This window comes from Tachyglossus aculeatus, chromosome 21, assembly GCF_015852505.1.
Source record: "Tachyglossus aculeatus isolate mTacAcu1 chromosome 21, mTacAcu1.pri, whole genome shotgun sequence".
In the NCBI taxonomy this organism is placed as follows: Eukaryota; Metazoa; Chordata; class Mammalia; order Monotremata; family Tachyglossidae; genus Tachyglossus; species Tachyglossus aculeatus.
This window is the reverse complement of record NC_052086.1, coordinates 14,040,749-14,055,229: the sequence shown is the minus strand read 5'-3', so window position 1 is coordinate 14,055,229 and position 14,481 is coordinate 14,040,749. Positions and strand designations below refer to the sequence as shown.

The 14,481-nt window shown below is 49.4% G+C and overlaps 1 protein-coding gene across 2 annotated transcripts in view; it reads right to left on the bottom strand.

The window, feature by feature from the left end:
• The window catches only part of ITGAL (integrin subunit alpha L), a 39,592-nt gene extending 26,157 nt beyond the window's left edge, over positions 1-13,435 (bottom strand). For both annotated transcript variants that reach the window (XM_038763379.1, XM_038763381.1), the window contains exons 1-8: positions 13,367-13,435; positions 5,673-5,787; positions 4,788-4,882; positions 4,324-4,391; positions 1,358-1,475; positions 1,031-1,161; positions 783-928; positions 52-181 (exon numbers count right to left, since the gene is read on the bottom strand). In XM_038763379.1, coding sequence (XP_038619307.1) covers positions 52-181; positions 783-928; positions 1,031-1,161; positions 1,358-1,475; positions 4,324-4,391; positions 4,788-4,882; positions 5,673-5,787; positions 13,367-13,421 — 858 coding nt within the window. In that variant the 5' untranslated portion in view covers positions 13,422-13,435. The remainder of the gene's footprint in view (positions 1-51; positions 182-782; positions 929-1,030; positions 1,162-1,357; positions 1,476-4,323; positions 4,392-4,787; positions 4,883-5,672; positions 5,788-13,366) is intronic.
• Positions 13,436-14,481: the final 1,046 nt, after the last annotated feature.

The window sequence follows — 14,481 nt, the reverse complement described above, 5'->3', positions numbered from 1 at the left end:
CCCTACCCAACAGTGGGCTCACAGTCTAGAAGATAGCTGTGTCCCCCTTACCCCGATGATATAGCGAATAATTTTTTCCTCAGAGACGACTCCCTTGTCCGTGGCTTCTCCGTCTGTGATAATGATCATCACCTTTGTGGCTTCCACCCTCGCCCCCGCCTCAGCCTTAAATACATCAGACCTGTAACAATAATAATATAATTATAATTGAGGTATTTGTTAAGTGCTTACTATATGCCAAGAGCCCTAGGGTAAACCCAAGATAATCAGGCCAGACACAGTCCCCATCCCGCATGGGGCTCTGGGTCTTCAGTGGGAGGGAGAACGGGTTTTGAATCCCCATTTGACAGATGAGGAAACGCAGGTCAAGGGAAGCGAAATGACTTACCCAGGGTCACCCGACAGGCAAGTGGTGGAACCGGGATTAGAACCCAGGTCCCTCCCTCCCAGATCTCTGCTCTATCCTCTAAGCCACACTGCTTCCCAGGGCAGGAGACCTTTGTGAAAGCCCCCTTTCTCCTTCACAGCTCCCCCCAACTCCTTTTCCCCCTTGTCTTTCTTGAGGATTTGTAAGCGAGCTCTCTCTGTAGCTCCCTGGCCCTATTCCACCATCCCCCTAAACTCTAAACTCAACGTGGTGGGAAACGTGTCTCTCCCCTGCACTCCGCACAGTGCTCTGCTTGCTTTATTGCTTGCTGGACTGATTTACCGATGGACGGGTTGTCCCTCCACCCCTCTCTCTCTCCTCGTTCCGTTTTCTCCCGACCCTCCGAAGGACTCACACAACGTAATGAATAGCCTTGAAGGTGTTGGTCAGTGACTTCATGTGTTTCACTTTGGAGAGCAGAACATCCGGATTTCTCTCGCGGACATAATCGGAGAAGGTGAACTCAGTTTTGACGCTGCTTGAAAACTGCACGGCGGCGAACTAGGGAGAACAGTGAAGGCGTGAGGAGTCCGAGGACCTGTCCTCCCCTTCTCCTTCCGCCTCCAGGCCCAGAACCCAGGCATCCCGCCTCAAACTTCGTACCTGGAAGGACGTGTTGCTGAGCTTCCTCATCACGTCTTTCATGAACTCCACAATTTTCTGAAAATTCTCAGTGGACATGCTCTCCGACCCATCAAAGAGAAACACCAAGTCCACTTTCCCTTTCAGGCACTCTGCCAGAGAAAGAGGCGGAGAAGGCCCGTGAAGGAGATCGGCGGAGTCCGCCCCCACCCCAGCCTGGTTCAGTAGGGCACGGGACGGCTGCCTCCCCCGGCGAGGGAGTCAGCGATGGTTTCACATTTATATTCAGTTCTCAGCTCGGCCCTCCTGAGAGTCAGCAGTGTTTCCAGCTCTGGTATCTCCTCTCACCCTGATATCCGGGGCGCAGGCTGAGAATGGGGTCCCCCAGGCTCGGAGGAAAGACATAGCACAGTCCACTGATGTAGAGATTCTGATCACACTTCCGGGTCAGCCCAGGGTCGCAGGCCTGGGGGAAAGTCAAAGTTGGCTCTGGTCTCACCCAGAGTCCCTCTTCTTTCTCCCTTTTTCTCTCCATCTGCCTCCCCCTTCTAGACTGTGAGCCCGTTGTCGGGTAGGGACCGTCTCTATAGGTTGCCAACTTGGACATCCCCAGCGCTTGGTACAGTGCTGTGCACACAGTAAGCGCTCAATAAAATACGATCGAATGAATGAATCTCTGTTTCGATCTTTGATTGCTTGGGGGCTCCTTTTGGGCAGGGAACTTATCTGTATGTATATATGGTTGTACATATTTATTACTCTATTTATTTATTTATTTTACTTGTACATTTCTATCCTATTTATTTTATTTTGTTGGTATGTTTGGTTCTGTTCTCTGACTCCCCTTTTTAGACTGTGAGCCCACTGTTGGGTAGGGACTGTCTCTATGTGTTGCCAGTTTGTACTTCCCAAGTGCTTAGTACGGTGCTCTGCACATAGTAAGTGCTCAATAAATACGATTGATTGATTGATTGATTGGTTGATTGATCTACCAACTCTGCTATATCGTACTCTCCCATGCCCTTAGAACAGTGCTCTGCACACAGTAAATGCTCAATAAATACCATCGGTTGATTGATTGATTCTCCATCTTCCATCCTGTTTCCAGGTGTTGGGAAATTGTGCTCTCTCTCTCTCTCTCTCTCTCTCTCTCTCTCTGCCACTGGAGTTCCAATCAATCAATCAATCAATCGATGGTATTTATTGAGCACTTGCGGTGTGCAGAGCACTGTCCTAAGTGCTTAGGAGAGTACATAGAACAATATAACAGACACGTCCCCTACCCGCAGTGAGCTTACAGTCTAGAGGAGGAGACAGATATTAAAATAAATGAATAAATTACCAGTATGTACGTAAGTGCTATGGGGCTGGTAGGGGGGAGGCGAATAGAAGGAGCAAATCAGGGCGACACAGAAGGGAGTGGAAAAAAGGGAAAAGAGGGCTTAGTCAGGAAAGGCCTTTTGGGGGAGATGTGCCTTCGATAAGGCTTTGAAGGTGGGGAGAGTCATTTTTCTGTCCGATATGAAAAGGGAGAGCATGCCAGGCCAGAGCCAGGATGTGGGTAAGAGATCGGCAGCGAGATAGGCAAGATCTAGGTATGGTGAGTATGTTGGTAATAGAGGAGTAAAGTGTGTCAACTGGATTGCAATAGGAGAGTAGTGAGGTGAGGTAGAAAGGGGCAAGGCGACTAAGTGCTTTAAAGCGGATGGTACGGAGTTTCTGCTTGTTGCGGAGGTGGAGGTTCTTGAGGGGTGGGGAAATGTGGCCTGAACATTTTTCTAGAAAAATGATCCAGGCAGCGGAGTGAAGTATGCACTGGAGTGGGGAGAGACAGGAGGCAGGGAGGTCAGCAAGGAGGCCGATTCAGTCACCAGGGCGGAATAGAGGGCAAATGCTTGGATTGACGTGGTAGCAATTCGGATGGAGAGGAAAGGGCGGATTTTAGCGATGTGGTGAGGGTTGAACCGACAGGATTTAGCGATAGATTGACTTTGTGGGTTGAATGAGAGAGAGGAGTAAAGGATAACGCCAAGGTTAAAAGGGTTTGTGAGACAGGAAGGACGGTGATGCCATCTACATTGATGGGGAAGTCAGGGAAAGGACAAGGTTTGGGTTTGGGAAGATAAGGAGTTCTGTTCTGGATATAATAAGTTTGTGGTGACAGCAGGACCTCCAAATAGAGATGTCTTGAAAGCAGGAGAAAATGCTAAACTGCAGACAGGGAGAGAGATGTCGATGCAGGCTGGAGATGTAGATTTGGGAATCATCCGCTAAAACTATGGGAGTGAATGAGTTCAAGGGGTTGAGTGTAGATGGAGAATAGAAGGGGACCCAGAACTGAACCCTGAGGGACCCTGATAGTTAAGAGAAGCAGCGTGGCTCAGCGGAAAGAGCCCGGGCTTTGGAGTCAGAGGTCGTGGGTTCAAATCCCGGCTCTGCCAATTGTCAGATGTGTGACTTTGGGCAAGTCACTTCACTTCTCTGTGCCTCAGTTCCCTCATCTGTAAAATGGGGATTAAGACTGTGAGTCCCACGTGGGACAACCTGATCACCTTGTATCCCCCCCGTGCTTAGAACAGTGCTTTGCACATAGTAAGCGCTTAACAAATACCATCATCATTATTATTATTATTATTAGTTAGGGATGGGAGGCAGAGGAGGAGCCGACAAAAGAGACTTGAGAATGAGTTACCAGAGAGATAGGAGGAGAACGAGGAGAGGACAGTGTCAGTGAAGCTGAGGTTGGGTAACGTTTCCAAGAGAAGGGGTGGTCGATAGTGTAGACGTCAGCTGAGAGGTGGAGAGGATTAAGGGGGAGTAGAGGCCGTTGGATTTGGTGAGAAGGAGGTCATTGGTGACCTTTGAGAGGGGGGTTTCTCTGGAGGGAAGGGGACAGAAGCCAGCTTGGAGGGGATCAGGGAGAGAATCAGAGGAGAGGAACTTGAGACAGCGGGAGTAGACGACTCACTCGAGAGTTTGGAGAGGAATGGTAGGAAGGGGATGGGACGACAACTGGAGGGAGTCATGGGGTCAAGGGGGTGGGTTTTTAGGATAAAGGAGACACGGGCATGTTTGCAAGCACTGGGGAAGAAGCCACTGGAGAGCAAACAGTTAAAGATGGCGGTTAGGGAGGGAAGAAGGGAGGTGGCTAGTGTTCTGATAAAGTGTGAAAAGATGGGGTCGGATGCGCTGGGGGAGGGGGTGGATTTTGAGAGAAGGCAGATCTCTTCTGGAGATACTGCTGGGAGAGATTTTCACTAGGCCACGCTGCTTCCCCCATGTTTTTCCCCACATTTATCAAATGTTTCTCTCACCATGATGCGTCCACCTTTCTTATCCATCGCCAAGGTCATTCCCAAGTACTTGGAGTGGGTGTTGGTATCTGGGGGCACAAGGGTAAATTAATCCACCTGCATCCATCATCAGTATCTCCCTCTTCTTCTTCTCCCTCTTCATAATAATGATGGTATTTGTTACATGCTTGCTATCCGCCAGGCACTGCAGTAAGCGCTGGAGTAGAGGCAAGCTAATCGGGTTGGATACAGTTCCTGTTCCCCATGGGGCTCACGGTTTTAATCCCCATTTTACAGATGAGGGAACTGAGGCCCGGACAAGTGAAGTGACCGGCCCGAGGTCACCCGACGGACAAGTGGCAGGGCCGGGATTAGAACCTGGCTCCTTCTGATTCCCAATCCCGGGCTCTGTCTGCTAGGGCCGTGCTGCTTTTCCATCCCGCCCCCAAGATCCGCACTCCCTGGAGTCCAGAAGGGTCACTCACCATTCAGTTGAATAGGATGGCAGCTTCTTGACTCCGGCAGGCACTGATAAATGTTCCCAGTGTGGTTTCCATCCCCGGGTGCTCCCACGACCACACTGTGACGAGACAGAGACACGTGGTCCCCACAATCCCCCTTAATGGCATTTGGGGTATTCGTTCAGTGCTTACTCTGTGCCAAACACCGTACTAAGCGCTGGGGTGGATACCCACATAATCAGGTCCCTCATGGAACTCACAGCCTAAGTAGGAGGGAGGACAGGTTTCGAATCCCTATTTTGCAGATGACGGAACCGAGGCGAGTTGGATGACTCGGCCCAAGATCATGCCGCAGGTACCCGGCGGAGCTGGGATTGGAATCCAGGTCCTCTGACTCCCAGGACTGTGCTATTTCCACTAGGTGACTGTTTATTCTGGCACGTAATAATTATAATAATAATAATGGCATTTATTAAGCGCTTACTATGTGCAAAGCACTGTTCTAAGTGCCGGGGAGGTTACAAGGTGATCAGGTTGTCCCACGGGGGGCTCACAGTCTTGATCCCCATTTTACAGATGAGGTCGCTGAGGCACAGAGAAGTGAAGCGACTTGACCAAAACCACACAGCTGACAGTTGGCAGAGCTGGGATTTGAACCCATGACCGCTGACTCCAAAGCCCGGGCTCTTTCCACTGAGCCACGCTGATCCTTCTCCCCCCTCAGCTTCTGGTTCTTCCTCCCGCTCCTGCTATTTGTAAATATTTTATACTTCTGCCTCCCTCGTTAAAATGTCAGCTGCCCGTGGGAATGTGCCTTTTTCTGTGGGACTCAGCACAGTGCATCTGCCCTTGATAGGTGCTCAGTAAGTACCAGTTCTCCGATCGGTCCCTAGCCGCCCCCCTTCTTACCTGGGATTTGACGTGTCCCCAATCTGTAGCACCCGGTATCCGAATTGGATCCCGGCATTTTGGAAAGAGAAATTCCAGGCGGCCCTGGTGTCCAGGTTGAAGTTCATGACTCCGGCTGAGGGGGAAATAGGAAAGTCACATCTAGACTCTCAATGTCCCGCCAGAATCCTGAGGTCCCTGCCTCCTCCCTCCTATCCAGGGGGGATGCTTAGAGAGGGAAGGAGGGAAGAGGGAAGGAGGGAAGAGGGAAGGAGGGAAGAGGGAAGGAGGGAAGAGGGAAGGAGGGAGCCATTGTCCAAGGCAAAATCTCTCCGGGGGTTAGGAAGAGTTGGAAGGCTTGGATGCGGGGGCGGGGAGGGATAACTGTGGCTTTTGTTAATAATAATTATGGTACTCGTTAAAGAACTTAGGAAGTGCCAAGCACTGCGTCAAGTAATAATAATAATAATGGCATTTATTAAGCGCTTACTATGTGCAAAACACTGTTCTAAGCTCTGCGGGGGTTACGAGGTGATCAAGTTGTCCCACGGGGGGCTCACAGTCTTAACCCCCATTTTACAGATGAGGTAACTGAGGCGGAGAGAAGTTAAGTGACTTGCCCAAAGTCACACAGCTGGAGTAGATATAAAATAATCAGGTCGGACACAGTCCCTGTCCTGACTGGGGCTCACAGGCTGAGCGGGAGGGTGGACAGGGATTCAATTTCCATTTTACAGATGAGGTAACAGAGGCACGGAGTAGTCAAGGGCCTTGCCCAGAGTCACACAGCAGGCAAGTGGCAGGGCTGGGAATTGAACTCAGGTCCTCTGATTCCTAGACCTGGACTCTATCCATTATGCCACACTGCCATGACTGTGAGCCCGCTGATGGGTAGGGACCGTCCCTATATGTTGCCGACTTGTACTTCCCAAGCGCTTAGTACAGTGTTCTGCAAACAGTAAGCGCTCAATAAATACGATTGAATGAATGAATGAATGACTCTAAGCTAGGCCAGCGAGTCCACTCCTGGACTCAGGGCCCTCCATTACAGCCAAGCCCCTTCCCTGAACTTCATTCACTCGTTTATTCATTCAGTCGTATTTACTGAACGTTTACTGTGTGCAGAGCACTGTACTAAGCGCTTGGGAAGTACAAGTTGGCGACATATAGCGATAGTCCCTACCCAACAACGGGCTCACAATCTAGAAGGGGGAGACAGACAACAAAACAAAACATGTGGACGGGTGTCAAGTCGTCAGAATAAATAGAATAAATAGAATTAAAGACCTCCCAGCACCATGCAGTGATAATAAAAGGGCCTGGGCTTTGGAGTCAGAGGTCATGGGTTCAAATCCCAGCTCTGCCAACTGTCACCTGTGTGACTTTGGGCAAGCCACCTAACTTCTCTGTGCCTCATTTACCTCATCTGTAAAATGGGGATTAAGACTGTGAGCCCCCTGAGGGACAACCTGATCACCTTGTAACCTCAGCAGCGCTTAGAACAGTGCTTTGCACATAGTAAGCGCTTAATAAATGCCATCATTATTATTATCATTATTAATAAGGGCATTTATTAAGCGCTGATTATGTGCAGTTAGAGCTTCATAAATAAATATGACTTCAGCTTCTCATCTGACTTCAGTTTAGAGCTCTCCATTCCCCGCGCCCAAATCTCTTTCCTAATCACTCACTCAGCACTGATCTAAGCGCTGGGGAGGTTATAAGGTGATCAGGTTGTCCCACGCGGGGCTCACAGTCTTCATCCCCATTTGACAGATGAGGGAACTGAGGCCCAGAGAAGTGAAGGGACTTGCCTGAAGTCGCCCAGCTGGCAAGTGGCGGAGCTGGGATTTGAACCCACGACCTCTGACCCCAAAGCCCGGCCTCTTTCCACTGAGCCACGCTGCTTAGCAACTGGGGGACCGGACGGGGAGAGTCGGAGAGGCGTTTGTAGGTCAAGAAATGAGACAGAACTGGGGGAGGAAGGAAGGCTGGGTTCTGGGGGAGGAGTTTGGGGGTAAGTCATCATCATCATCATCATCATCATCAATCGTATTTATTGAGCGCTTACTATGTGCAGAGCACTGTACTAAGCGCTTGGGAAGTACAAATTGGCAACACACAGAGACAGTCCCTACCCAACAGTGGGCTCACAGTCTAAAAGGGGGAGACAGAGAACAAAACCAAACATACTAACAAAATAAAATAAATAGGATAGATATGTACAAGTAAAATAAATAAATAAATAAATAGAGTAATAAATATGTACAACCATATATACATATATACAGGTGCTGTGGGGAAGGGAAGGAGGTAAGATGGGGGGGATGGAGAGGGGCTGAGGGGGAGAGGAAGGAAGGGGCTCAGTCTGGGAAGGCCTCCTGGAGGAGGTGAGCTCTCAGTAGGAAATGTCCAGGAGTCCCGTCCTTCTGGGGAGGGGGCCGGGCCCAGGCGGGCTCCGATGTCGGACTTTGGGGAGGAGAAGGTGCCGCTTTTATGCTCGGGTGGGTTGCGGGAGCGAGCAGGGGACTGAGCAATTTGGAAATCAGCATCAGCATCAGCATCAATTGTATTTATTGAGCGCTTACTGTGTGCAGAGCACTGTACTAAGCGCTTGGGAAGTCCAAGTTGGCAACATATAGAGACAGTCCCTACCCAACAGCGGGCTCACAGTCTAAAACGGGGAGACAGAGAACAAAACCAAACATACTAACAAAATAAGATAAATAGAATAGATAGGTACAAGTAAAATAAATCAATAAATAAATAGAGTAATAGGGAGGAGGGCAGACTTTTAGGAGCCCGTAGCAGCCAGGACAGAGCTAATCACTAGCCAGAGATCATCAGCGGCCTGTTCCATGGCACCCCATGTCTGGGAATCAGAGGACGTGGGTTCTAATCTCGGCTCTGCCACTTGTTTGCTCTGTGACCTTAGGCAAGTCACTTCTCTGGGCCTCAGGTCCTTCATTCATTCATTCAATCGTATTTATTGAGCGCTTACTGTGTGCAGAGCACTGGACTAAGTGCTTGGGAAGTACAAGTTGGCAACATATAGAGACGGTCCCTACCCAACAGGGGGCTCACAGTCTAGAAGGGGGAGACAGACAACAAAACCAAACATATTAACAAAATAAAATAAATAGAATAAATATGTACAAGTAAAATAAATAGAGTAATAAATATGTACAACATTTATATATATATAAATATAAATATATATATATATATATATATATATATACAGGTGCTTTGGGGAGGGGAAGGAGATAAGGCAGGGGGGATGGAGAGGGGGACGAGGGGGAGAGGAAGGAGGAGGCTGATTCCTGATCTGGGGATTCATCCTTTGGCCCACAGTTGATGGTCCAGAGAGATGGGGCTGGTTAGACTCCTCGTCCTCAATCAATCAATCAATCGTATTTATTGAGCGCTTACTGTGTGCAGAGCACTGTACTAAGCGCTTGGGAAGTCCAACTGGGCAACAGATTGAGACGGTCCCTACCCAACAGTGGGCTCACAGTTAAGAAGGGGGAGACAGACAACAAAACAAAATGTATTAACAAAATAAAATAAATAGAATAAATATGTACAAGTAAAATAAATAAATAAATAGAGTAATAAATACATACAAACATATATACATATATACAGGTGCTGTGGGGAGGAGATAAGATGGGGGGATGGGGAGGGGGAGGAGGGGGAGAGGAAGGAAGGGGCTCAGTCTGGGAAGGCCTCTTGGACCTGTACAGTATATATACAAAGTGCTGTGGGGAGGGGAAGGAGGTAGAGCGGGGGGGGATCAATCAATCAATCAATCAATCGCATTTATTGAGCACTTACTGTGTGCAGAGCACTGGACTAAGCACTTGGGAAGTACAAGTTGGCAACAGAGAAAGACGGTCCCTACCCAACAGTGGGCTCACAGTCTAAAAGGGGGAGACAGAGAACAAAACCAAACATACTAACAAAATAAAATCAGTAGAATATATATGTACAAGTAAAACAAATAAATAGAGTAATAAATATGTACAGACATATATACATATATACAGGTGCTGTGGGGAAGGGAAGGAGGTAAGATGGGGGGGATGGAGAGCGGGACGAGGGGGAGAGGAAGGAAGGGGCTCAGTCTGGGAAGGCCTCCTGGAGGAGGTGAGCTCTCAGTAGGAAATGCGGCGGGAAGGAGAAGGGGGAGAAAGGAAAGCCATGGAAGCTCTGCCTCGCTCAGGAGTCCCATGGGAGTTCAGGCCTTGTGGCTCCTAACAGGGTCTGAATGCGGCACGGTCGATGTCGAGGCCCATTTTCCAGCCTTCAGAACGCACCCCTGGAGGCTCCGCTCCAGCTCCCGGCACCAGATATCCTAGATCCCCCGCCTCTTTTACTGAGAAGCAGTGTGGCTCAGTGGAAAGAGCCCGGGCTTTGGAGTCAGAGGGCATGGGTTCAAATCCCGACTCCACTGACTGTCAGCTGTGGGACTTTGGGCAAGTCACTTCGCTTCTCTGTGCCTTAGTTCCCTCATCTGTAAAATGGGGATTAAAACTGTAAGCCCTATGGGGGACAACCTGATTACCTTGTATCTACCCCAGTGCTTAGAACAGTGCTTTGCACTTAGTAAGCGCTTTATAAATGCCATTATTATTATTATCTGCTTTCTCGACAACTTTTTAGTGGTTCGATCCCTTATTCCCCTTTCTTGAATCCCGGTCTCTCTATACGTCTGCTTCATTCTCTGTGAATCATTATGATCAATCAATCAATCAATCAATCGTATTTATTGAGCGCTTACTATGTGCAGAGCACTGTACTAAGCGCTTGGGAAGTACAAATTGGCATCACATAGAGACAGTCCCTACCCAACAGTGGGCTCACAGTCTAAAAGGGGGAGACAGAGAACAGAACCAAACATACCAACAAAATAAAATAAGTAGGATAGAAATGTACAAGTAAAATAAATAAATAAATAGATAAATAGAGTAATAAATATGTACAACCATATATACATATATACAGGTGCTGTGGGGAAGGGAAGGAGGTAAGACGGGGGGATGGAGAGGGGGACGAGGGGGAGAGGAAAGAAGGGGCTCAGTCTGGGAAGGCCTCCTGGAGGAGGTGAGCTCTCAGCAGGGCCTTGAAGGGAGGAAGAGAGCTAGCTTGGCGGAGGGGCAGAGGGATTGGGGGCATTCCAGGCCCGGGGGATGACGTGGGCTGGGGGTCGATGGCGGGACAGGCGAGAGCGAGGTACAGTGAGGAGATTAGTGGTGGAGGAGCGGAGGGTGCGGGCTGGGCTGGAGAAGGACAGAAGGGAGGTGAGGTAGGAGGGGGCGAGGGGATGGATGGAGAGCCTTGAAGCCCAGGGTGAGGAGTTTCTGCCTGATGCGCAGATTGATCGGTAGCCATTGGAGGTTTTTGAGGAGGGGAGTAATATGTCCAGAGCGTTTCTGTGTTGGATTATGTGTTGGATTATGATCAATCCAACACACTTATTGTGCGCTTACCGTGTTCACAGGGCACTGTACTAAGCGCTTGGGCAATTAGAATACAACAGGGTTGATAGACACGTTCCCTGCCCTTGGCGTAGTGGATAGAGCATGGGCCTAGGTGTCATGGGTTCTAATCCCGGCTCCACCGCATGTCTACTTGGTGACCTTGGGCAAGTCACTCCACTTCTCTGGGCCTCAGTTCCCTCATCTGGAAAATGGGGACTAAGACTGTGAGCCCCCCTTGGGCCAAACTGATCACCTTGTAACCTCCCCAGCGCTTAGAACAGTGCTTTGCACATAGTAAGCGCTTCAATAAATACCATTATTATTATTCTCTGTGCCTCAGTTCCCTCTTCTGGAAAGTGGGGATTGAGACTGTGAGCCCCATGTGGGACAGAGGCCGTATCCAACCTGATTATCTAGTAACTACCCCCACATTTAGCACAGTGCTTGGCACATAGTAAGAGCTTAATATACCATAATTATTAAAGAGCTTACAGTTTACAGGGCTCCTTGAGGTCAGGGAACAATCAATCAATCGTATTTATTGAGCGCTTACTTTGTGCAGAGCACTGTACTAAGCGCTTGGAACACATTCTGTTGTATTCTCCCAAGCACTTTGCACAGTGCCTCACACTCAGTAGGTGCTCAGCAAATACTATTGCTCGCTAGACATTTTTTTAAATCTCTCTTTCTTGCTTTCCCGCCCAATATAGTCCCGATTCTGACTTTCTGTTCATCTTTCTTTCCTCCTTTGTCTTCCCCCGACTGTCTTTCCGCCCTGAGCTCCATATGCCTTTTTTTATGGTATTTGCTAGACGTTTACTTTGAGAAGCAGCGTGGCTCAGTGGAAAGAGCGTGGGCTTTGGAGTCAGAGGTCAGGGGTTCAAATCCCGGCTCCACCAACTGTCAGCTGTGTGGCTTTGGGCAAGTCACTTAACTTCTCTGTGCCTCAGTTACCTCATCTGTAAAAATGGGGATTAAAACTGTGAGCCCCCCGTGGGACAGCCTGATCACCTTGTAACCTCCCCAGCGCTTAGAACAGTGCTTTGCACATAGTAAGCCCTTAATAAATGCCATCATTATTATTATTATTATGACCAGGCACAGTCCCAAGCACTGGGGTGGATGCAAGCTAATCAGGTTGGACACAGTCCCTGTCCTCCATGGGGCTCACAGTCTTCCAGGTGAGGAAACTGAGGCCCAGAGAAGTGAACTGACTGGCTTGAGGTCACGTAATAGAAAAGTGGCAGAGCCTGGATTTGAACCCAGCTCCTTCTGATTCCTAGGCCTGTGTTCTAGCCACGAGACCCTCTAGACTGTCAGCTCTTTGTGGGCAGAGAACGTGTCTTTTTAATAATAATAATAATAATAATGGCATTTATTAAGCGCTTACTATGTGCAAAGCAGTGTTCTAAGTGCTGGGGTAATCAAGTCGTCCCACGTGGGGCTCACAGACTTAATCCCCATTTTCCAGATGAGGGAACTGAGGCCCAGAGAAGTGAAGTGACTTGCCCAAAGTCACACAGCTGACAAGTGGCGGAGCCGGGATTTGAACCCATGATGTCTGACTCCAAAGCCCGAGCTCTTTCCACTGAGCCACGCTGCTTCTCTTTTTACTGTTCTTTTGTACTGTCCAAAGAGCTTAATGCCATGCTCTGCACGCAGTTAGGGCTTAATAAAATATTAAGCCCTATTATTATTAATAATATATAAGCCCTATAATAATAAGCCCTATAATTATTAATATGATTATATACTAACGAGGAGTTATGGTAATTCCTTGTTAGTATAGTGGTAAGTAACCCCGCCTGTCACATGGGAGACCAGGGTTCGAGTCCCCGACGGGGAGGCCGTGAGTGTTCCCCTTCTAGACCGCGAGCCCGTTGTTGGGTAGGGATCGTCTCTACATGTTGCCGACTTGTACTTCCCAAGCGCGCTCTGCACACAGTAAGCGCTCAGTAAATACGATGGATTGAATGAATGAGTGAATAATTAATAAATATGACTTCTGCTTCTCGTCCGACTTCATTTTGGCACTCTCCATTCCCGCCGTCCCCAGAATCTCTTTCCTAATTCATTCATTCATTCAGTCGTATTTATTGAGCGCTTACTGCGTCCTAATCACTCAGTTCAACCCCACCTCCGGGCCACCTGCACTTTCCAGTGTCTTGCAACCTCCAGCTTTCCCTTCTCATCTCTCTCCTGTCTCCTTCAGCTACAGTGGGCTTCACTTACCCCAGAGAAGTGCCAAAACCACGAGGGTCTCCAGCCAGATGCACGAAGCCCCCATGGCCGGGGCGGGAAGGGGAGAGGGGCAGGGGAGATCCTAAAATCCGGAGAGCGACAGAGTTGGGGGAGAGCAGCTGAGTGGGAAGGGGGAAATGAGTCTACCCTCTAGCCCAGACTGGGGCTTTCTCACGGAGGCCGGGGGTGAAACTGGCACTGGAGAAGTTGTGAAACCCACAGAGTCGGAGGAAGTAGATGAGCTAGAGATTTCCTGTTTCTGCTGTGTGACTTCTATCCTCATCCCATAATCAACCGTATCTCGTCGTTGCATCTGGGTGCTGGGCCTCCCCTTTTGGGGGTTGGGGGGCTCGCCTCCATCTTCACCCAGAGGACCCAGAGCAGGGAAATCGGAAAGGTGGGAAGACTGCATCGTGCAAGTTGCCCAAACCTTACTTTGGGCGTTGGATCTCAGTTGGATTGAGTAACCTCTCAGGGCTCTGTGTTTATCAGGCTGGGTGTGGTGCATTTTAGACTTGGGACTCCCCAGGGCTCCTAAAGGCAAAGGGGTCAAGTACCTAGCTCAGGATCATTCATTCAATCATATTTATTGAGCGCTTACTGTGCATAAAGCACTGTACTAAGCACCCGGGAGAGCAAAAACTCCTCATTCTCGGCTTCAAGGCTGTCCATCACCTCGCCCCCTCCTACCTCACCTCTCTTCTGTCTTTCTCCAGCCCAGCCCACACCCTCCGCTCCTCTGCCGCCGCTCACCTCCTCACTGGGCCTCGTTCTCACCCATCCCGCCATCGATCTCCAGCCCACATCCTCCCCCTGGCCCGGAATTCATTCATTCAATCGTATTTATTGAGTGTTTACTGTGTGCAGAGCACTGTACTAAGCACTTGGGAAGTACAAGTTGGCAACATATAGAGACGGTCCCTACCCGAAAGCGGGCTCACAGTCTAGAAGGGGGAATGCCCTCCCTCCACACATCCGCCAAGCTAGCTCTCTTCCTCCCTTCAAAGCCCTACTGAGAGCTCACTTCCTCCAAGAGGCCTTCCCAGACCGAGCCCCCTTTTTCCTCTCCTCCTCCCCATCCCCCCTTCCCCTCCCCACAACACCTG